General features: G+C 40.9%; 1 protein-coding gene and 1 long non-coding RNA gene across 2 annotated transcripts in view; one reads left to right on the top strand and one right to left on the bottom strand.

Annotated features, from left to right (window-relative positions):
* Window positions 1–2158, bottom strand: part of ADAM17 (ADAM metallopeptidase domain 17) — a 35229-nt gene extending 33071 nt beyond the window's left edge. Inside the window, exon 1 of the mRNA XM_027690353.1 lies at window positions 1960–2158. Coding sequence (XP_027546154.1) covers window positions 1960–2056 — 97 coding nt within the window. The 5' untranslated portion in view covers window positions 2057–2158. The remainder of the gene's footprint in view (window positions 1–1959) is intronic.
* Window positions 1413–23288, top strand: LOC113970919. The gene is made up of 8 exons (XR_003535383.1): window positions 1413–1513; window positions 3969–4241; window positions 6281–6386; window positions 15121–15202; window positions 16330–16455; window positions 16738–16839; window positions 17609–17877; window positions 22916–23288. It is a non-coding gene; the product is annotated as an uncharacterized LOC113970919 (long non-coding RNA).
* The last annotated feature ends 1135 nt before the right edge of the window (window positions 23289–24423 follow it).

Below are 24423 nucleotides of genomic sequence, written 5' to 3'. Positions count from 1 at the left end.
TGTTCTTACCTGAAAAACAGGTAATCATAACGACAAAGTGTGAGCTACTAGACTTGTGGCTAAAGAAGCTACTAGGAAAGTAGTGCCTCATATATATTAGCATTCTGAGAGAACAGGAGTGTGTGGGTAAATATAACAGTTAATGTAGCACATCAGGACTTTTCAAGCTCCCTCACAAAATGCTTTTCATATTTAGTTTACTGAACAACAGAACAAAGCATTTGATGAAATTCAATGTGTGAAATAACACACGAGGAAAATAAATCTACACAGCAAATTATTTCAGTATAGTTATTACCACTCCAAAAAAAAACTAAAAAGGAAAGTGAGCTTGGAGTGACTATGAAACATCAGAAAGAAAACAAAATCATAAGCATTCTTCACTACAAATCCATGCTACCTTTGTATTGCAAATACTTCCTTGCAGCTCTGGTCATCCATCTCAAATAAATAAAAATATACTTCATGAGATATGAATTATATAGACAAAAGTAAGGAATAAAGTCATTATTTTTTCCCCATACTAAGAATTATTATATAGACTAATATTTTCTGATTTAAAAAAAAAAAGATAGTACAAAAGAGACAAATTACATAGGTTTGTAAGTCACTGATGGTGTGAAGAAAATTAATAATTCTTCCATATTGACCATTTCTGACAGAAGAAATTATCAAAGCCTAGAAACAGAAGAAAAGAGGTCTTCCTCTATGCAGTATTTCATAAAACTGAATAGTGCAGGTATGGTGGTAGGTAGACCAAGAACACAAAAGCTGCCAGATAAAGGTTACACAAATTCATAACAGACAGGTCCTTTAGAAGGCATAAAAATCTGACAGCCCAAGATACAACCTCTGTCCTGGGGGCCTCCCTGACTTGCCTGATGCTGAAAGGATACGCTGTGTTTGTTTTGTTTCTGTTACACTTCCTGGAGCATCCACCACTGAACCTCATCCTCCCCAGGTTCCTGCAGTCACCAACTTCTGAGGTCTGCCCAGAACCACAAGTCCACCTCAGGTGTGGGAGAGGGGGACAGAGGTGCAGCCTGGATGCCTGTGGGGAAATCTGCTGAGAGATCTAAGCCAAGAAAGAAGACTTGGAGCAGTCACCACTGGCCTCCCCAACTGGAGATAGGACACCTGACTGGGTCAGACATGACCACTGCCTCTCGCAAAAGCTCATCTGCCATTTCAATGACAAGCTTTTGTTTATCGAACAAAAGTTTGCAACTTCTTCACTGCAAAGCAAAAGCTTGGACGCAAAACTGTTTGCAGAAGTTAAATAAGGCAGCAGGTTCTCCCCCATGTCAAGCTTTTCCAGAGGTCACATTCAGCTGCAATGGCTTCGGGCTCTGGCAGCAACTCTCCAAAGAGAGCTATGAAAGAAAGCCATTTACATGATTTTGCCCAGAGGTTGTGGAGTCTCCCTCACTGGAGATATTCCAAGAACCATCTGGACACAATCCTGTCCCATGTGCTCCATGATGACCCTGCTTCAGCAGGGAGATTGGACCAGGTGATCCACTGTGGTCCCTTCCAACCCGACCCGTTCTGTGATTATCCCGCCGTAACAGAACGCAAACTCCTGTGAGGAAAACTCTATAGCAGAACTCGAGTGTGAAGATAACGGGGTCTCACCGGCCCCCTGCAGAGAGCGGTGGCCCCCAAACGCTGCCCATCAGCGATGCTTTCAGCTAAAGGGGATGGTCTCTCCTCACCCCACACACTATCCATCACTGAGCCCTGCTAGAGGTGGGTGTGCCCTCTGCTCCCACCCCTCGCATTACCCATCACCATAATCCCTGTAAGAGCCGGGGTTCCCCTCTCACCACCGCACACGTTACCCCATCACTGACCCCTCTCAGAGGCGGGGGTGTCCCCCCATTCCCCCGCCCTGTCGCAGTGGTCTCTCCCTCTCTCCCTCCCTCCCCCGCGGTTGCCGTTGTCGCGCCCTGCCCTCACCATAGCGCTGCGAGCGCGGCGGGCGCCCCAGCGCCTCCAGCCCGCTCGGCCCCCACAACAGCACCAGGGCCGGCACCAGCCACAGTCGGAGCCTCATGGTCCGGGCGCGGCTCCCTCCGGCACCGGCCGCCCGCTCGTTCGCATCCGCCCGAAGCAGCCTCGCCCTCCGCCCGCCGCGCCGGGCCCGCCACCCTCCTGGGCCCGCACCCGGAAGCGCAGCGGCTGCGCGCGGGGCATTGTGGGGGCGGGCGGGGCCGCCATCTTGGGCGGCGGGGGCGGTGCTGAGGGAGGTGCGGCCCGGGCGGGAGCGGGAGCGGGAGCGGGAGGTGGAGCGGCGGCCCTGGGCAGCCCGTGAGGGTCCGGGATGAGGTCCCTCGGTGCGGCGCGGGAGGAGTCACGGCGGTCGTGCTCTCTAGCGCCGGCTGCGCTGTGAGGATGTGAGGCGCCAAGTGCTGCCTTCACAGAATCACGGAATGGGTCAGGGTGGAAGGGACCACAGTGGGTCATCTAGTCCAACCTCCCTGCTCAGGCAGGGTCATCTTACAGCTTGTGGCACAGGATTGCGTCCACATGGTTCTTGGAATATCTCCAGTGAGGGAGAGTCCACAACCTCTCTGGTCAATCTGTTCCAGTATGGGGTCACTCATAGTAAAGTTCTTCCTCGTGTTCAGGGGAACTTCTATGTGTCAGTTTCTGCCCTTTGCCTCTTGTTCTGTTGCTTGGCACCACTGAGAAGAGCCTTACAGACATTGATGGGGTTCCCTCTCAGTTGTCTATTCTCAAGGCTGAACAGGCCCAGCTCCCTCAGCTTTTCTTCAGAGATGTTCCAGTCCCCAAATCATTCTCATTGCCCTCCGCTGGACCTGCTCCAGGAGCTCCGTGTCTCTCCTGTACTGAGCAGGCCAGAACTGGACACATCAGTCCAGATGTGGCCTCTTCAGGGCTGGGTGGAAGGGGCAGGATCACCTCCCTTGACTTGCTGCCAATGCTCTTCCCACCAGGGGCACTCGCTTTCTTGGGGCATCATCACCACAGCCCCCTCACTGGCCTCCCAGAGTGGGAACAGACCTCTGGAAAGGGAGGGGCTCTGGGTTCTGCAGCCTGTCCCTGGGGAGAGCAGGGGGTGTGGATCTCCCCAGGCAGGACCCCAGCGCTCTCGGGTCCAGCACACTCAGTGGTGCCGCTCACAGCTGCGTTTGCAGCTTCTCCTCCTCCCATGCAAGTGACTCTACTGGTGACTTTACAAGGTTTTGTGTAGTTTTCACAGCACAATTGAGGATTGTGGCCCTCAGTACAAATAATAACTGATGGATCCATAGTCAACTGTTCCCAAACAGCAACACCTTATTGAGACAAAAAACCAGGGAAACATACCTGAGTTACAGCTATGCTGTAGTGCTCCAGTTAATGTTCTCCAGAATTACCTCGATCTCTTACCTTTTTGCAGATGTCTCTGGCAAAGATGATTGCAAGTGATGTAATCATCAAAACTGGAGAAAAAACATCCCCATTGCCCATCCTGCTTAAGCTGTGCTGCCCGTTATTTAACCTGAAATACTTAAATAGCATCAATAGAATTATTCCTTTTTCAATTTGTCATAAGAAGGTAAGGTCAGATATACTGCTTAAACCAAGAGGATGTCTCCCAGTTCTTGTCTCGAAAGATGGGAAGATTATAAGAGGCCAAACTGCTGGGGAAGCTTCCAGTGGATCCCCTTTGAACTTCCAAAAATTTACATCTAGTGATTCCCGAAATCAGAGGGGGTAGTGTCTCGCTCAACAGCTCTCACTTTATCTCCTCCATACATTTGTCCAGTTGACTTGATGCTCAGGAAGTTCCACCTGAACATGAGGAAGAACTTTTTTCCTGTGCAGTGACCTCACACAGAATCAGGTTGCCCAGAGAGGTTGTGGACTCTCCCTCACTGGAGATATTCCAGAACCATCAGGACGCAATCCTGTGCCATGTGCTCTAGGATGACTCTGCCTGAGCAGGGAGGTTGGACCAGATGACCCACTGTGGTCCCTTCCAACCTTACCCATTCTGTGATTCCGTGACCTTCTGCTACTTATGTAAGCTTGTAGCATCCATAACATCCCATTGCAGGGAGTTCCAGCACGTCACTGTATGTATGAACAATCACTTTTCTTGCTTTCCTGACATTTGTGACACCGTCTGATGATCCACCCCTGCTTCTTTCTTTGGAAAGTAAGTAAAACAATTTTGCCTTCTCTGTGCCAGTCACCACTCCGTGGGCTCCACAAGATCCCCTTTCAGTCTGGTAAGGCTTCTCTTGCAAACTGACAAGCCCAAGTGAAATCTTGTTCTTTCCAAGCAAGTGTTTGTTGTCATTCTATGAACTTTACCATTTCTGCTATTCCTGTTTGTAGTGGTGGGACTGGAACTGCATATAGTGTTCCTGACAGAAGCACAATGGGTTTATAAAGTGGCATAACAATACTCCCTGCCTTGTTCTCAATATTGTCTCTAAATGTTTTTAGTATTCAATGTGGTGTTGATCTCCACTAAGCTGCCATTGTTCTACAAATAACATTATACTTCCCAGCTCTCACTCCTGCAGTTTGGTGGTCAGTTCAGACACCATTATTCCACATGTGATGTAGGACTGTCTTTTCCCCACGTGCATAATTTTACATGTGTCTGTCTTTACGATCATCAGTCGTTTTCCTGCTAGGCACTGAGGCCTGTGTTCAGTTGCCCCCATGAGGGTGTCCAGCACTATCTCAGATGACACAGAGGGTCTGACTGAAGCTTTAGAGGAACCTTGTGGGTCTCCATTGAGTCCTGTGCTAGAGCCAATAAGGTGTCTCCCATGACTGCGGGTGATTGAGCCCCAAATAGTGAAAGGTCTTTCTGCAGTTCTCAGCCACACCTTTTCTTTCCCTCCATGAATAACACGATACCATCAGCAATCTTTGTCTTGTCACTCCTTGCCTTATTCAAATTGCTTATGAATAAGCACAGAGATGTGAAGGTGCATTAGTGGCCTCTTACTGTGAAAGTTGACCATTTACTTAGTCTTTTAACTGCATTTTAATCCATACTGGGATCTTCTCTCTTATCCCATGGTTGCTTAGTCTCCTTAAGAGCTTTTGGCAAGAAAGTCTTGAAAGTAATTCAGAAATCTCAGGAAACTGTATCTCTGCAATCCCTCTTATCCAAGTGCTTGCTGACACATTCAGAAAACTTCATACTGAGTGTATAAGGCAAGACTTCTCTTTGGAAGAACAATGTCAACAAAACCCTTGTTGACCATTCCCTGGTAAATCATACCTGTCCCTGTGTGCACTAATATAAATATATTTGTACTAGTCTGTGCAGAATAGGCATCAGTTTTAATGGTCTATAGTTCCCATCTTTCCCCTAGAAACAATTCTAAGAAATAATGTAATATTTTATACAATCAACTTCTTAGATGCCAAGAAAGTTTTAAGCAAGAATTTATACCACAATTAGCATTTCAGTTACTGCATCCTTGAGTTTCCTGGATGAACAGAATCTGTTGACAATCTGTCACTGTTCATTTTGTGTATTCTTAACTCATGAACCTCTTTGTAAGCCATCAACTCATTTTGAAACAGATCGGGGAGAAGTCCGATGATGAAGTGTTCCAGCAGCAGAACACAGACTCAGGAAGTTGTCTTGGGTTTTCCACCATGGCCTTAACATCTCCCAGTACTATTTTTGTAGCCAGTTCAGTTGATGGGTTTCAGCTTCTGGCACCTGGTACACTAAGAATATTGAAATAGTATCAGATCCTCTTGAAAATGATTTATTAATGAGCTTTATGCATTTTATGACTTCGATGTAATTCATGAGATCTATCATAATGCTCTGAATTGGAGATTTCATGGGGGTTTTTTGTGTCTTATTCCTTTGTGTGGGATTATTCCATGTTTGTGCTTAATCTTCTTACCTCTTTCTGGTCTTGGTTGTTTTTTTTAGATATGGTATACCCATTCTGAAGTATATAATATATAATTTTTCTCTACCCATTTCTTGATTCTAGTGACTTTCCTATTTTTTGACCTCTGCTGAGTACAGAGTTGAGGTTTCAGGTAAGTGATGCTTCACCAGCTTTCCAAAATATCTTTCCAAATTAGTAACAACTAAATAAATGCTCATCATTGCATTTGGTGAAGGTTAAACTTGGCATTTATAAACATCAATTTTCATTTGCCATTTTATCAGAAGTGATTTAATATTGCAGGATCTTTCTGCAAGTCTTAGAATCAACTTTAGGTGGAACTTTTTGGAATAGGTTTGTTTTATCTGAGTACTATTTATCCCTTTCTTCAGGTCATATATTGGACTGCAGAGGTCCCAGTACAGATCCATTTTTTTATCAATGGATGGACTTTCTCTCACTGTTTTGTAACTTGTGAAGTAAGAAACAGAAAGCCAGGTAGAAGGTTTATTTTTCTGTTATCACATGAATTTTCTCACTGACTAGGTTTGTTTCTTCCATTTACTTTTTATCTCACTTGATTGCCAGTAAATATTTTTAGGGTTATATACTGTGATTTGTGTTTGACAGAGCCCATCACAATGGAGTTGTTAGATAAAGTGTTTAGACTATTGCTATTTAATAATAACATAACAGTATATAGTAATTATAAGTGTAATTGATTTAGCAATATTGTTTACTCAGCATTAATAGCAATAATTTATTTTGTATCAGAAGGTTAGTTTTATTGCATTTCTGGGTGTGATTTATTTTTTCATTTCATTTTAATTTATTTATTCAAATATATCATCTTGTGTCCAGTACAAGAGCACTTTGGAGTGTGTTGATACTCAGTATTGATAGAAATGCATTCTTTCTTACCCTCAGGAAGGAATTTGAGCCACTTTATTAATGTAATTAGGGACTAAACAAGCATATGATACATACATGGGATATAATTAGAAATTAATGGGAAGTAGCATGTAGTGTGTTTTGGTGAGGAATAGCACAACTATAGCACATAGAATTAAAAAAACCCCAAAACAAGATAATATACATAGCCAGTAAAATGCATTTCCCTGTGTTAATAACAGAAACTAGAGATGTGCAGTGACAGATAACTGGGCAGCTAACCCTGTTCAGAAGAAGGGTCTAAGAGCAAGTGTTTGATAAAAGAGGTTAATCCACTAACTAGAGCGATTCCTAAAATATAGGGTTTAGCAGTTCACTTGGAAGGGAAGGTGGATTCTGTGGCAGGCCCTGGAGGAAGATGGAGGATTACCTTTGTTTTGTGAATGTTTGAATAGTAAATGATACCCTGAGGAGAAAGTCCTGATCTTGGTTCTGAGCTAAAGAGATAAGCAGAGCCCCTCCCCACCCGTGTGGGAGAGGTAGGCTGCATAAAGCTGCATATTTTCCCATGGGAATTATTGAAATCTCTATTACATGTGGCTTTTGAATCTATGTTGGGCGAAGCCCTGGGGAGTGTGGTGACTTATAAGAATTGTTCTTCTTTTGGGAGGAGGATGGAATGAATGAGTTCATAAGTCTCTTCCCATTCATGATCATCTGCAAAAAAAAAATCCTTAAAAGCACTTGAAAGTTTCTCAAAGTAAAATAACCTCCAAAACACAGAAAAAAAACCCCAAAAGCAAAACATCATCTCTGCTTGTGTAACACAAGGAGGGCTTCCATGCCATGGATCACGGGACCTAACAGCAAGACAGGTCTGCAAGAGTTAAAAGGCAGAGGACTGATCAATCTGATCACGGAGGTTAAGTCTTCCCCCTCTTGCTGGTTGAGACTGTTCTGATAAATGAGATCTGGACTCCTGTGGCATACCAGTTCTGAAGTTCCTGTTAATTCCTCTCTTCCTGACCTCTTTTTTTCTCCTCTGTTCTCTTCCATGGCTGTCTTCACCAAGTCATCTGACTTAGTCTTGTCTCTTGTATCTCCATAGATAATATTTTTTCCCATACAGCATTTCATTACTTCAAAGGCGTCACCCTTACTTAGCATTGTTTGGCCTATTGTCACTTTCTAAATATGTATAATAGCATTCCACATTAGTGATCCAGCAGTTTATAGTGTTAATAGTCTTTTCCCAACATTTCCCCTGCGTACTTAGCAAGACAGAAATTTGGCTACACCTATTGAAATCTACATATTCCAGTATTTTCTGACTGTGAGGAACTTTTCTAGTCTCCTGTGGTCTTCTGACTGATTTACCTGCTGTGCTAGTTTTGAAATCTGCTATTACTGCAATATGAAGGAAAGCAGAGAGATCAACATGAGTGAGCTTTTTAAGGCAGAAGCAACCTGAATTTGTTCTTCATAATTGTGAGCCTGTGTTCTCCATAATTATAATAACACATTATGCTTTTATTCCCCAAAGCGTAACAAAGTTAATCTTCCTAGGGAGGGAATATACTCTTGTGAAGTTACTTCCTGCCACAGTCTTTTTAAAATCCACAAAGAAATTACTTGGCCCAACTTTCTGACACAAAGTGGTCCCTGTTTCTTATATCTGCCAGGAGATGGTGCTGCCAGTCTTCCATCTCTCTCTTTCCAGTTCTTAGGAAAGGTGGCACATGTTTATATATAAATAATGAAGATACTTCTGCCATCTCACTGGTGCACTTTTGTTCTAACAGGGTAACAGAAGACACCTCTCCATATTTAAAGCTTACTACTATCTTAGAACTGGATGTACATATTTAAGATTCACCAGATATCAATGGAAAAACCATTCAGGAACTTTGCAGAGTTTTCAAGTGCTCCATGACAGGATGATGAATACAACCCCCTCATCTTTATGATTTCCTGGGTAGTTTCACACATGCCTTTCTCACCTTTACAGACATCTCTGCATGCACTCTGGCAAGGTGATTCCTACTCTCACAGGCATCCCAACCCTGTTCAGACAAAAAGGGCTTTGACACTGATTTAAATGGAAGCAAGATGCAGTTTTAAATCTCATCCTAAGTCACTTTTGGTAATTGAGAGCGTTCTGTTAGCATCAATGTTAACAGGTCCCATGGCTCCTGATTCCACTGATTTAATATGTCCAATGATTTCTCTTACCCACCTACAGCTGTCACAGACACTGCTGAAAGTTAACATATCTGGTACCAATTCCTGCTTTTCAGAGGACATCTGATATTTTTATTTGTTCTCTTTCCTCTCCTGAGAAAAAGCTTCTCTGATGTGAACTATAATAGAATAAAAGAGAATCTTAAGTATTCCATAAGATAAAATATACTTCATCTAGGCAATATTTTTGGTCAGACATTAGGACCAGATATTATTCCAGGAGTATTGTTAATGTAAAGGCAGCTAATGTGGAGCTTGGGGAAAATAATGAAATGTGGGACAGTCTCCAGCTGTACTATTTTGGTGTATGAGACACAGATTGCCAGCATACTCCAGCAGCCCAAGCAAAACCTGGCAGCTGGACAACTGGATATCTCCTGTACTAAAAAAAATTAATTAGTAGGAATTTTAACTGATTAAATTTGCACACATTTGGATTTGGAAAGTTCTGCTGGCAATCTACCTTGTGCTGACTTCTTTGGTCCTATATTTGTGTGTATGTATATGTGTCTGTGTCTATATACACATATGAACAGTCCCTGCTTAGGCTTAGAACTGTACAGAGACAATAAGAGACAAATGAAATTCTTTTGGGCAAACTCTGAAGTCAGTATTCAGTGGCTTCACAAATGAGGTTTATTCTCATGTGGGAGAGTTGCAAGGTAGAACTCCTGGGATTTTTTTTCCCTCACTAGCTACGTTGGCAATATGGGATTTAAGTGTAAGTGGAGGCTTAAACATGCCATGAAAAATTAATGTATTGAATGCTGTAACATCTGCATTACAAAGAAACTGAAAAAGAGTGGGCTAAAAAGAGACTGTGCTGGAATGGATGCCTTTGAGGGGCTTTTTTGGCAAGATCTCAAATAGAGAGCAATTCATGGAATACATGGAATGTATCATTAGAGTTTGCTTGCTGTTCCTAATTAGAGCTGTAGTATACCACACTTGGGAATGTGGCATCACCAAGAGCTACTTGAAAAGAGACAAATGCCTCAGCAAAGCAAGTAAGACCATGCATTTTCCTTGAGTTCTATGGTGAGAACAGGCACCTGGAGCCTCCTGCAGAATCAGATACTCTTGAAAAAAACCTGCTGTGAAGGGATGGTGCAGAGATTCTCCTCGTGTACAATGAGAAGTTGCATGTCTGTCTTAATGCTCCTCTGGGCACCATCTTAAAGCCTCAACAGAGTGAAAAGAAAAGGACAAGAGGACCTCCTGTAGTGACCTAGTGGCTTTGGAGCAGAAGGACAGGACAGAGTTACCTCTAAATTGCACCACTGGCTGGATGAACGCATTCACCTCAGACCTGGCAGAATGCAGGCAGCTTTTTGCTGAGCTGGTGCAGCCCTCAGTGTAACAAGCTCTCAACCTTTTCAGAGGTTTCATTCTCCATACTTATTTTTGACCCTGCCAACTCAATGGTGTCTGAGCAACATAAGTGTGAAGCATTACTGCTCCAGGCCAGCAAGTATTTCACACTCTAAGCAAGAAAACCGGATCAAGCTTCTCACAGTTCTTTCTCAGATAGAAATAAATCCTCTTGGTCTCACTCACATCCTCAGTGGAACTATTCTAAGTGATTTCTTTGCAAAAAAAAAAGTTCATCAAATGACTTGGGTCTATGAACACTATGTCAAAATCTTCATGTGACCAGAATTTGCACATGCCATCTATTTCCAAAAAGAAAAGGAAACCTCTGTGAGCAGCCTGCATTTGGGACAGCAGTTCACCACTGCAAAATAGGCCTGCACGTGTCTTGGACTTGCAGACAGCCTACTGATGTCAGGCTCAGGAGCACCAGCTGCCTCATTTCATCCAACAGTTGGGGTTCAGGGTACCCAGACCGGCCATCCTCATGGTGGAACTTTGATGCAGGAGCTGCCTTTGAACTGCTTAAGACCTATGTGTGATTCAAGAGTGACCTGCCCATCAACTGAGATTTCAAAACCTTTATTTTTATATGTCTTAGTATTTATATGCCTTTGATCTCTCATTTTCATGGTGCCTCATTTCTCTCCACTGCAGGGCTTTCAGTGCTGTGTGCTTAAAATGTGACTCACACAGTCGCCGTTGCCCAGCCCTGCCCAGTTACACTGCTTTTGATTTGCTCACCAGCTCGATATGATACAGGACACACAGCAGGAACGCAGAGACGAGCACTTCCAAGGGACACTTCTGCTGCAGGATAGTGCTGCAGGTTCCCTTCTACAACTGTGCAGGCTCATCCTTCTGGCTTAGCTGGAGCAGTTTGGTTGGAAGCATACTCTGTGTAGTGGTAGTAAAAAGCCTTGAGCGACCTGCACTGCGGATCAGCAAGTATGCCACTGAGCTGTGTTATTCATGGAGCTGTAGCTTAGATTGCCCTGGTAACACAGCTGTGCCATGATAAGGCACCTGGGAGCACTTTGGTGATTCAGCAATCACAAATGTCAAACTAGGTCAGCAGTCTCCAAACAGTTTGGACCCCTGAAGTGTAGTCAACTCTGAAAACTTATTGTAATATGTTATTAAGATTCTGCTTAAAAATGTGTTTTCATGTGGTTCTGCAGAGCCCATAGCACTGGCTCATGGGATACAGTAAGGAAACCACTGGCCAAAATACTTATTTAGCTGAAACTAACTCAAGGTACCTCTACAGAAGTGGGGAGACCTCCGACTAAGTCTCTTCACCTTTCTGTGTGTGAATCAGTTTTCCAGTGGTAGACCATGGATATTGATATACATTAAACATGCAATGCAAGTGCCAAGTACTCATAGTTATCATATACCTGCTGACCTAAAGCACCAATTTAAAAGGACTGGGAAATAACCTGAAAACAAGCACAGAGCTAGACCCATTTTTAAGTGATGATCTTAGGGACAAGGTAATTTTCTTTATGAAAAGTGAGACCAAGCTCATGTTTCTTACATGTGACTGCATACTGTTACTGGTGAAGAACTGGTAGGCAGGAAGTTTTTAAGGTCTCTAAAGCAGAAAGCACAGGCACAGAGTTTACTGCAAATCTAGGACAGAAACTCATACTTGGTTATCACTCTTTTAATATTTTTGTTCTCAAAAGAGTACTGCTTTATATTTAACCAGGGATGTTAATATGGCTCTTTGTAAATTAAAGTATTTTTGCACATGAAGGAAAAGATAATAAAGGGAGTGTTTTGAGAGAATGTCTGTTCTGAGCAGATGCCTGTTAGTTAAGATAGTAGGTAAACAGCACTGTAATCAAAGGACTCAAACTCTTTTGAAGTTGTTGACGAAATGTGTGACAAATATCATCAAGAATGTGGTTCAAAGGACATAGTTCATATCTCTAAGACACATACAGAAGGCTTGATTCGGATGTTATGCTACTTGTATACCTGATTATAGATATATTTTTATATATTATATATAAAATATATATATTTATATATTCAGCTGAATCAAACTTACTCTGCTGTCAGATATCAGCAGTGGGTAACCATTCTTGCTTTCTCTGGGATGCTGAGAAAAGCTGACCCTGTGGGCTCAGGGCAAAGAAGGACCCTGAAACAGGCCATTAAAGGGGCCATGAAAGATGAGGAGGTCAACAAGGTGACCAAGAAAAAGTTTCAGAGAAAAAACCCTCAAACTGTGTGGTGCCATCAGAGCTTTTGCTCTTGCACTTGTCCCCTTTATACCTTCTTCTCCTTCCCTTTTCCCTTTGAGCTTCACAAAAACTGTTCCAGTTTGACTAATTAAATGATGCGAGTATGGTTTGTCCTTGTATGTATTTGTAATTAAATTGCACTGAACTCTTAGGTACACTCATAGTTGATTTTGTTGTCTGGTTGGTTGAGTGTTTTTCATTTATTTGTGTTCACAAATACAGGTAACCAAAAGGATGAAAGGTGTAAATAGTTACACAGAATCAAGGTCTACAGTTGGATTTCTGGATTGTCTCCCCCAAGAGAGGTCACTGAGAAAAGTCAGACAGAGGTGGTTACACTTGTGATGGAATACCATGGGTCTCCACTTACATTGTCCATCTCAGGGCAGCGTTGTTTGCACCATGAGACCTCAGGACTCTTGTCACAGTGGTCACCCTGCTTGGGTACCTTTGGCAGGAGTACAGACTGATCAGGTGTACCCAGCATCTTCCAGCTGTGTTTGCAGAGGCCTTGCTGTAAGAGTCATTTCCCAGTAGGAATTAGTAAGATAAGCAGACTGTGCCCTGCAAATTAAACCATCCTTTTTGTCAAAAGTCCATTCTTCTTTTTATAGAAACATTGCTGAAGCCAGTGTAAGCAAGGATACGTTGCTACTACTTTTGATGCAATTATACTGAGAATAAAGAAAACATCACTTTTCAGGACCTTTTACAACCTCAAGTTATTAGAACAAAATTAAGCCAGTTGAATTTTAGTGTGTTGCTGTTGGACATGTTTTCTTATTTACCACAGCTGATACAAATCCAAGTCTTCTTCCCTTAAGAATACAGATTATTTTCTGAATATCTGAGCAGTAGTCTAAAGCATAATTCACCAAGCCTTCAGAATGCAATGGTAGTTCACCAAGAATAAAAACACCACCACTGACCATATAAACATATTTGTACTTAATGGCTTTTGCAGTAAGGGGTGTAAAATAAAAATAAGACAGTATAAAAATAAAAGAAATTAAGGTCTTGAGGGAAAAAAACAGCAACACTGCTGTTTATGTAAGATGAAATAAGTATAGTGGCTGAGTTTTTAACACAGGATAACACTAATATATTTGTTAGTGGATTAGTGAGAGCAACTGACTACATTAATATTTTTAATGCTACGTAAAGTATTAAGGACAATTTAGCATTATGTGTGTTTGAAAGACACAACCCTGAAGAATCTGGAACTTTGAAGCTGGAACCTGGTCTGGGAAGAGAGTTGAACCAGGTGATTTCCATAGGTCCTTCCAGCCTTAATGATTTTATGACTCTAAAGAATTATTGAAACTAAGCTGCTTTTATTAAAATATTTGCCTTGTTAGTGGCTGACAACATTGTCTAATGATAAGAGCAATGCAGGTGTGATGATAAGCTATAAAAAAATCATAATCAGTAAAGTATGAAGCCGTAAACCAGCAGCTGTACTTTATAAATGTCTGTGTGCAATTTATGCAATGTAGAAAAACAATTGAGGTATTAGGAGATGTTTTTGTAAGATCTTTAAATATATATTACTTTTCTTGCTCCTATCAATGCAAAGATACTGCATATATGGTAGTAAGTAAACCTGAGCAGTTTTTTATATTTTATGACTTTATTAGTATTTTATATTGCTGGTTTTACTGTGCAAACCTCTAGTATTTCCTATAATAACTTAAACCATATTCAAATGAGCTATTTGAAAAGCTAAATTTACTTAAAGAGTAGGTATTTAATTGGCTATTCTTATCTAAGTCTACAAGAACGCCCAGAAAATAGTTTATCTCTGTCTTTAAGGATTTATACTTTTATTTCTGTTTTTCCAGACAACATGACCAATAATTACTGTGTCAAATGCGGTTTCTAAATAGTCTTCACCTAAGATACCATAATTAAAGCAATGTATTTCATGGAAAAATTTAACAACATTTTTCTATCTCTGTTTGAGTCCAGAAATCTGAGTTATGCAAAGGCAGGAGTGGCTCAGAGGACTGCAAGTTACAGCTAATGATGTGTAGTTAGTGGCATGGGGTCAGCCTCGGTCCCTAGTAACCAAAAGTTGTTAGTATCTGATTATAACTAATTTCCAACATGAAATGAGTCAGTCTTCTGCAAGCAGATGTGGTAACATCTCATAAATAAAAACATATACACACAAATACATGTAAAAATATACAATATAATGCTTATAAATAAAATATATATTTCATATACAAACACCAGCACAACTGAAACTATTTTCCCACCTTTTACTTCTCATGAATGTGGCACATTTTTAGGTTGTAAAAGAGATAATTCCAAATCCTCTTGATTTCCCAACTGAATTTAACAGGAGTCTTGCTCTAGATTGTTTAATTTTAATCAGTTAAACTTCTTTGGTGAACTGATTTTCTATGGATACTTACCAGATCATTTGTTTCTTGCATCAATCCCATGTTCTCCTGTTTCCTTGATTACAGGCATCGGTACCAGGACATTTCATTCTGGAACACTACAGAAACAGCCTCCCACACAATAAATCATGGGAGAACTGAACGCAAGGTTTGTCTTTTGATGCTTAAAATTTTTTTTCACCCTTAAGCCCAGCTATGAAGGTAGAAAGAAATTGGATCATACAGAATACCTGAAAATTGTAGTAAGACGTGTTTAGTTACCATCCCTGTGTTCTGCTCGGGTGTCATTTGGATTGACGGTTCTGCTAAGGATACCAAGGTTCTTTCATAATTTTTGTCTTTTAGACATAACTCTTCTTTTTGTGCTATTTACTTTTGAGCCTTGGGAGCTTTCACTGCTGGAAAGTATTACTCCTAAAGAGACTTGATCATGCAGCCCTAATGAGTTAGAATCTGGTATCACTCACTTTCAGGCAACAATAAACATTATAAGACCAGAACCAGAATCCAGAGCAAACCAGACAAGTAAACCTGCCCCGAGTCTGACAAATAGGGATGTTAAAATGTCCTCATACTTGGGTTTTTGTTAGATAGCCACTTCATCCATCATAATTTGCATTGCCATGGGGAGGAGGAGTCCTCCTGGCCTCTCCTCCCAGGCTTTTCTCTTCCTGTGGAACTATGCAGTGTGGGGATCAGCATGTGGTTGGGGGAGGGATAAGGGAAAGGTGTCCATCCTTGTATAGGATTTTACATTCTGGCTGCCTGATGCCAGACTAAGGGAGGCACTAGGGACAAGCAGAGGTGAGACAGAAGGTTTCAAAGGCAGTATGGATTTGCGTTGGACTAAATTGACCTCATAACTGTGACCTCAGTGGGATCCTCCAGAACATTTATCCAGTGCAGGAACTGTCAGCATAGGAGGCACAGCCCAGGAGAACAGGCTGTCACTGGAGCTTTGTACCCCAGCAATTCCCAGTTAATAAAACAGACACCACTGGCAGCGAGTATTAATCAGCATAAACTTTGGGTTGCTGTATTTTCTAAGGCTCAGACCAATACATTTCATCCTGCAAATATTGTTTAGAAGCAATGTGTAGTGTTTTAAGCCAAGATCTTCAAATTAAGAAAGCAAGTAGACAAATTCCTAATAGCAAATAAGAGTTTTGGGAGTCAGTGGGTGCAAGTGAATATGAGAGCTGAGTGTCAAGGAAGAAAAACATAGAAAAATGCATCAAACTACATCTACCAGTTACTTTTGTCTCAATGAAATAGGTCTCTGAGGCAATTTCCCCGGACAGCAGCAATCTCTCTGTTCCATTTGGAAAAGGAAAACATGGAAAAACTTCACAAGTCAAGGAAAAAAACAAGTAGGAACAGACAGAACATATGCTGTTAAATGTAAGATTTTGAATTTTTGGTCATTCCTTCCACAAAGGTGCCTCAGTAGCCAGACACTCCTAATTTCTAAATGTTAATCTTTCTTCATTATCATAGTATTTTTCTTATTAACCAATGAGATACACATGTATTTATTTTTATTTCTTAAGAGCTTGAAGATTTTCTTCTCTCTGTTTCAGAAACTGTGGTAGCTTTGCACAGGAAAATACTTTAAGCAGAGGAATGCAGGGCATGGAAAACAATTGACATGCCTGTATCTTGTCCTTGTCTCTGGCTCCACAGGTGGGAGGGTGGAGAGAGTACTTCCTTTGGCCCACATGAGGAGGAAAGAGCTGATTAGCAGGGCTAATGGAATACAGGACTTGTCCAACCTGGTACATGCAGGTAGGCCTGTAAGAGACATCGACTTCAGAAGTCTCTACAAAATGCATAGTAAATAAATCTGAGCCACAAAACAGCTTTCAACATCCTCTAACACAAAATACCTAAAGACTGAAAGCCACAACTATTAAAAAAATAAGGCACAAGAAGAGGTCAGGAGGAATTGGGCATTGCAGAAACCCTTGGTTCTGCAATAGTAGAAAGTATGACCTAAAGTTCCAGTGAGAAGCACTCTACTCCACTTTCTCTTACAGAGAAGGAAATAAAATTTGTAACAGTTCTTCCAAAATGGAACTGAGAGGCAAACTCCTCCTGGATCCCAGTTGGCTAGATAAGCATCTATCTAGTAATTGCAGATCAGAGTTGTGAGGGATCTCAAGGGTAAATATCCACTTTCAGACACTAGTGTGGTTCTGTGTAGTTTCCATCAAAAAAGCAATAGTTTTATTGGTCGGTATACCCTGCTTTTAAAGTTCTTTATGTTGTACACCCTCACCTCTCCACCTAGCTGCAGGTATTCCTAAGTGAATTCTTGTAATCCATTATCATCTTAATGCTACAGTCAGGATTCTTTGGCCTTTGGTATTTGGTTTTGTTTGTAGGTATGATGTGAATAATGTTAATGGAGAATAATATAGATTGGATGCACCAACAGGGAATAAGATCTCATGTACAAACTCTGCAGTATGAGGTTATGCTAATAAAATGTATTTCAAAGACCTATCCCATGATAATAATCTAAATGCTGATTTCAAAATTCTTCATATTCCAGATAAGATCTGACACTGCAAGACCTCAGACTACCTGGCTGAGGGGGAACAGTCAGCCAGCAAGAAGCACCAAGTGATGGGAAAATTTGGCAATGGTCAGGGAAGATTCTACTTGCAAAAGAAAAAGAAAAGTCTCCCTTGGATTGTGACAGCCAGGTCATGGCTGATTTACAGACAGCAGCAAAAAAGCCATCTGAAGGCCAGTCCAACCAACTCTGCAGACCTCAGTGCTGTGACTTGACACAGCAAGCCCATGTCATAGGTATACAAGGTATGATAATGTAGAAGTAGTCAGCACAGTGCTGCAATTCCAAAATCTTGTAGATGAGTTGTATGGGCTATTATTAAAACAGGCCATAGACTATATTACCCCTGCAACTTCTTCTTTGAGCTGTTCTCATATCTCACTTGTATTCACTCATCAGCTGCATCAAACAGATGTCTCATGCAGCTGAGGAAGCAGTTCTAAATTCCAGGCAGAGCAGATGAAAAGTTAGTTTTAAGGGTTTCATCTAAAAGACCAACATAATGATATAGGACTCTGTGCCGTTCAATTATCAGTGCTTTCAAGGTGATGGAATCAAGAATAACAGGATTTATTTGTTACACTGGGAGATATATTTTCCATATTTTTTTATCCTTGTCAGTCATGTGCTTGTATGAGTAGTTGGGGAATCAGAGACAGCTCTAATGGAAAAGAGAAATTAGGTCATCTGGTCCATCCTCACTGCCAGGACATGACTGTTCCCTGCAGCGGATCACTTCCCACACAGTTATCTTTCCAGCCGTCTTTTGTAAGACGGAAATACAATTCAGAGTCCCATTTGGCTATGACTGCCAGAGCTTTTGAGGACTTTTTATTTGGCCAAAAATGCTTAATGAGAGAATCAGAGCTAACAATTTTAAATAAATTTCAAAGAAAAAAAAGCAAATCTCAGAATTTCATTCTCAGTAAAAACCTTTTAATAGAAAAATTGTGCAATATTTGGGATAGGAAATTGTTTTTAGACTCAATTCTACAAATAAACAATAGGTTTCCTGCTAAAAAGATCAAACAACTAGTTCAGTAAGTAGTGCAGCATCCAATACTCGAGATGCTCCGAGCAGACTGTGATCAGAACACTCAGCACTAGTGCTAGCTGACTGCAGGTAATCCGGTTGCCTTGATCCCCATCCTCCAGCAGAACAGCTGAATGGGCAAGCACTCAGACTCTACAGAGCAGGATTGGTTACTAAGGAAAAAAAACCAGCAAACACAAATGGAAAAACAGTGATAGAACTCACACATAAGTAAATGGCAAACTACTTCCCTTTCAGCATCTTTAGCATTACTAACTTCCACACTGCCTGCAAATATGAATAACCCCCATCTTTTACTACTACATCACCATGGTCATTGAGTAAATTCAACAGTTTGAATTAGTAAGTGGCAGTCCAAATACTTCCCTGAGGTTGATCTCCTTTCTCAAAGGACCTGTTTGCTTCATTTTACCAGATGTGGCCATGTAGTTTGGTTTAAGGATTCACTTTCTGAACTTAGGCAGGGATTCTCCAAACCCTGCTCAGCCTCGCTATAGCATTTCCTTTGGCCAACAAATTCTCATCCTTCTCTGGCTTCTTATGCTTTTCTACATCAGTTCTTGGAATTACATTTTTAGACCATCATCCTGCACTAGAGAATTTTGTTTGAACTTCACTCTGCAGCAACATTCTCACCAGACAGGATTCAAGAGCATTTAAAGAACTTCAGCAGAAACCCAGCAGTTCAGAAACAAGATCATCAGGACAAAATGAGTGTCTTCTCTAGATCTTCTGTGAAGAGATCTTTTGTGAAAAGACCACAGCCACTGCAATCTCATGTACAAGTGCATATGGTTGCTCTTTAAGTCTCACCAGAGGAATCATAAGATTTTCTTGGTAAAAGATGCCTTTTTTCTGTCTCCAGAGTGCTCTCAGGTGCTTCAGAGTTCAGGAATAAAACAGGTTTCTCTCTATAGTTGCCTTACCAAGTCTTCAAATTAATCCACATAGCTTTTCCTTTTGTCTCCAGCAAGACTATAAAGAGATGACAGAGTTATTCCATCTCTACTATAAACCCCGAAGTCATTGTCAAGTCCTTATCATCCTCCTTATCTTTTAAAGTACATAGAGAACACTGTGTTTCATTTCTTTACATAAATAACGCTTGACCTTGTGTTAATTTAAATGGGCTTTACCTCATGGTTTTAGGTAGTCATTGAAGTTACCAAAGGTTGCCCAAAAATCATCAGTCATGAAAGGGTTAGCATGCCAGGTGTGAGTTCCCAGGGACATGACTTTTCTGGATGCTTGTGTGTGTAAACTTTACTGTAATAACAATAATGATTAGATCTGCTCTGAGATGACAATTTTCCTTGGTTTTGTTGCAGTAACAGGCTTCTAGATTCCACTTGATGAGGAAAGATGTGGTTACTCACAGAAGAACACACTAAATTATAGAGCTTTTGTGGGTGCAGCAATTTCCTATTATTAGAGAAAAACGAAAAACATTGCAGTATTACAAATCCACTGAACAGTCAATTTATTTTCTTTCCCGTTACTTTCCTACTGCACTGTTTCATTCTGGTGATTTATTAATTAGCAGCAGGGCCTGCCTAGTTGTCTCAACAAGTGAAATTTATAAAGGCAAGGAATAAAACATAGAAGTTCCAGGATGCTGATATCGATTCCATATTTGTATCTGGCTGAAAAAAAAAATATGTTACATTGGAAAGCTTGAGCACCTTTTAAAAATTGAAGTGCCTTTGACAAAAATCATCCTTCTTCTCTCTGGTTCTAATTGGATAAAAAATAATATTTGCAATTGACCCATCAATCAAGACAGAGAGAGAGATAAACAAAATTTCCTTTCTATCTTCTAAGACAGTGAACTAACAAGTGAGCCACCTTTATAAAGAGCAGCCATTTGGAAAGAAAATACGTTTATTTCTTTCAAATGTCAGTGCTTATGTTGTTAAAGATCACTCTATTAGGCAATCAAAACAAGACTAGCGATTCCTCCTTCCTCACCTGTTTTTTCCCTTTGCAATATAAATTCTTTGCAGACACACACCAAAACAAACTGCCCCCCTTACCAACCAAATAATCATTGTCAAAATACAAATCTAACTATTGCAGACCATCAATAAACTGAATCCTCACTATAATCAGCACAACCTTAAGCAAAAGGATGTGCAGCACTAGGACCTGCCTCTGAAAACTAATTACTGTTACAGATATATTGAAGCTCTGCAATTCCTACCATCCCTGCATACCACAAAAGGTTCCTGGAGCACTCAGATCTATTAATCTAAGATGCCTCTGTGCAGAGTTGCTGACAGCAGAATGCTTACTGGATTTTAGCCATCAGGCAGAACTGACACGAAAACAAGTGGGTATAAACTAGCTAAGAGAAAGCTTCTTATTTGGATTTCTAGCTATCAGCAAGCCAAGGACCTGGAACAGGCTTCCAGTACCAAAGGAGGAAAAGAATCTAAATACAAGCCTGGATAAACATACTGTATAGTGCCTGTGATGGCAATGAGTGGGATGTGATGATCTAGGGGGTCTCCTCCAGACTTATTTTAAGTACATAAACCACAGCATAAGTTGTCCCACTTTGAAGCAAAAGTCTTCAATTGCTTAGGCTGGTTTTATTCTCCATAGGAACAATTTATATTATTATTTCTACAATTGAATTTTTTTTTTGTTATTTATCAAAGCTGCTGGTTTTCAACCACATTCCACAGCTCCACTAGAGGTGACGATGTGCTCTTGGTACAGAACAGCATGTAACTGTCTTGCTGCTTGCAGAACGGAGCAGCACATAAACAGAGCTATAAGCATCTTTTCAGCCCTGACCACAGAACAGACCTTCATGCTTCTGAGCATCCACACATCCCTGTTTTAAGTGACAAGATACTTTAAGTTCTTTCCACTCTGGAGATAATAATAAAAGACAGTTTGCATTCAAAACTACTCTGATCTATGGACTCTTTTTTTATTCTCCTGCCTTAAAATGCACTTTCAGTGGTGCACTTACAGTGATCTTGCTGTATCTCCTCCCCTCTGCGATCCTACACCACACCTTGCAGCACCTGGGTGCAGAGACCATCCCCTCCTGCAAGTATTTTCAAGGTGCAAGAGATGAGAACCATTTGTGCTTTCAAGAACAGTGTCTCTTCACTGGCTATCTAGCATGCCCAGCCCTTGCTCCAGATCCTTGGAAGGACAGGGTAGAAAGGAAGGGGTGGGCAAAGACAGCTGGAGTACAGCAGAGCAGGAGAGTAACCAGACCATTAGAAACACTTGTAGGAACAGAAGTTTCACAGCAGAGTAGTTCTGAACTAGGCTGGTAAGTGCAAAAACCATCATTTTGTCTTCCACTGAGCATTATTTAAACTGCCTCAAATGGGATAAAACCTGGGGGAAGGGACAAAATGGAATAGCAAAAACATGAACTGATTTCAATTGCCACTGGCTGGGATTCCACCGTACACAAACTTCTCCAGTGACGCTCAGCTACTTCTTGAGAGCTTCCTCCTGTTCCTCCTACAGATAAAAATATCAACCACCTCGCAAGCACAAAGCTTAACAGCAATAAACTGGTATGAGAGTTTCCACTTGACACAATGCTTAGTGAGCACTAACACTTATTTAAAGCATTTTGGCATGGCTATGCAGTAGCAAATAACTACACTTTGAAGGCCCCCCCACATGGGTATCTATTCTATGTTTGTGTGAATCCTACTTGAAGACCTGATCTATGAAAACTGAATCATATTCTCAAGGTCCTGTATTTAAACTGATTAGTTCTAACATTAAGAGGTGAATTAAGTCATGAATGAAGTTCACCAACTACTGAAACCTTTTAAATCATATAGCAAGATCTTGTTCAGATCATGTATTCTGATCAAATTAGCTGTATGAATAGAATTTAAGTCACCTATACATTAAAATCAACAAAATTATGCTAACAGAGCAAAAGAAGCTTTTTATATCAGTCTGGATTTTTCAGAAAGGGTGAGAGTGGCAAAATCTTGACTCTGCCATTTTATAAAACAGCCCCAAAGCATTGTTGCCTCTCAGTTCATGTTGGCATAATTTGTTCTCTGAATAGAAATGCATGTAATTTTTAAATTTCACGAGGCTAATTCATGCATCTATTACTACAGATTTCCTTGGGGAGCACAATTTAAGTAATTCAGAGCATAGAAACAAATATCTCTTCTCCCTCTCCTTTTCCTCCTTCTTACAGGGCTGTAACGAGCCCCTTTTATTGTTTTCAACAGATTTACAACAAACTGGAAATACCCAGCATCTGCTCAGCAATAACAAGATCAGCAGCCATACTTGATTTGAAGCCAAGGCCTAAAGAAGCCCCACCTTTCTCCCCCCAAACAGGTTTTACAAACTCTGTTTTCAAAGGAGAGGGATTTTACAATGACAACAACAGCAGGAATGAGGATATAACTAAGCAAAGAGATTGGACAACTGAGAATATAATTTGCAATAGAAGAGCTTATGAGCTACTTCCAATGGCATTTACAGAATCTCTGCTCAGGGATTCTTACACTGATGTCAATTCACAGATCCTCCACTACAGACAAACTCCCCTTAAAAAGTTTGCATATACAGATGTTTTAAAATACTTAATGACGTAGTTTCAGGCTACACTTTTATAATCAGAAGTAATTGTCAATATTTGTCAATTTAAGGACTCTGGCAGAAGACAACAAAGCATGCGCTCTAGGAAGCTGGAGTCTTCCCAGCATAGTGGAAAATATCATGGCAGTAATCCAAAGCTGGTACTAACATTTCACCCTTCCCACACTGGCATTTTATTCATCTGAAAGCTGGCCAAGCTGTAATTGCTGGAGCTTTCAGCAGTCGTGTCATCTAGCCACACTCACACAAAAGAGGGCAGTTAGTTCTTGTTACACAAGTCTGGGATTTCAGCTGTACAACTGGGATCTCAAAGTTGTAGTCTTCCAGTAATGTTAGGAATAAATTAATCCAAGTGCATCCTTTTCCTATATATGATGATTTATTGCCCCATTTACCCTCTTGGTTTGCTAAGAATGATAATTCTAGGTGGCATCAGAATAATTCTGATGTGTTTAGGCTATTAATAGGAAAACCACACTAAACTTAAACAGTGTATTTGGTATGCTCATGTCAATTCTGGTAACCCAAATCAACATTTGTACTGGCTTGTTTTTTCCTCTTTGGTGTGTTTATGGCAAAAGCTTTCAATCTCCACCCCCCAAAAAACAAAAGAAAAAGCCCCCCAAGAAACTCCAAACAAAACACTCCCACAAACCCAAATTTAAGTGTGGTCTCCCCACATTCCTTTGTACTGCACAGAACAAAGTTATGTGCAAAGGAGCGAGTGCTCTATTCGTTTTACAGAATCATAAATGAATGTGTCTCCTGGTGTAACAAGTAGCGGGCTATCATAGAGAATACTGCAACTAGACTTGGAGAAAACTCTTTGCTGACGTTACTCATTTTAACAAAGATCCTGAGAAATCAAGTACAAACCCCATGTTTTGCTGAGTTATAAGAGAAATACTTCAGAAGTGGCTTAGCATGAACTACCATCTCTACTGCCATTACTTATACGGCAGAAAAGTGAGAATTTGTTTTTATTTAATAGTCTGAAAATACTAAGAAGGGAGTTGAGATGATTAACGCAGTACTGTGAAATTTACTGTAGAGATGCAGCAGTAACTGTGCCCCACAGGATTTACTTTTACAACCATGTTCAACATATGAAAATCCCATCCTTACTCTAACA

The sequence above is a fragment of the Neopelma chrysocephalum genome, unplaced genomic scaffold, assembly GCF_003984885.1.
Source record: "Neopelma chrysocephalum unplaced genomic scaffold, ASM398488v2 Primary Assembly neopelma1_80b, whole genome shotgun sequence".
In the NCBI taxonomy this organism is placed as follows: domain Eukaryota; kingdom Metazoa; phylum Chordata; class Aves; order Passeriformes; family Pipridae; genus Neopelma; species Neopelma chrysocephalum.
This window is presented reverse-complemented; position numbering and strand designations above follow the sequence as displayed.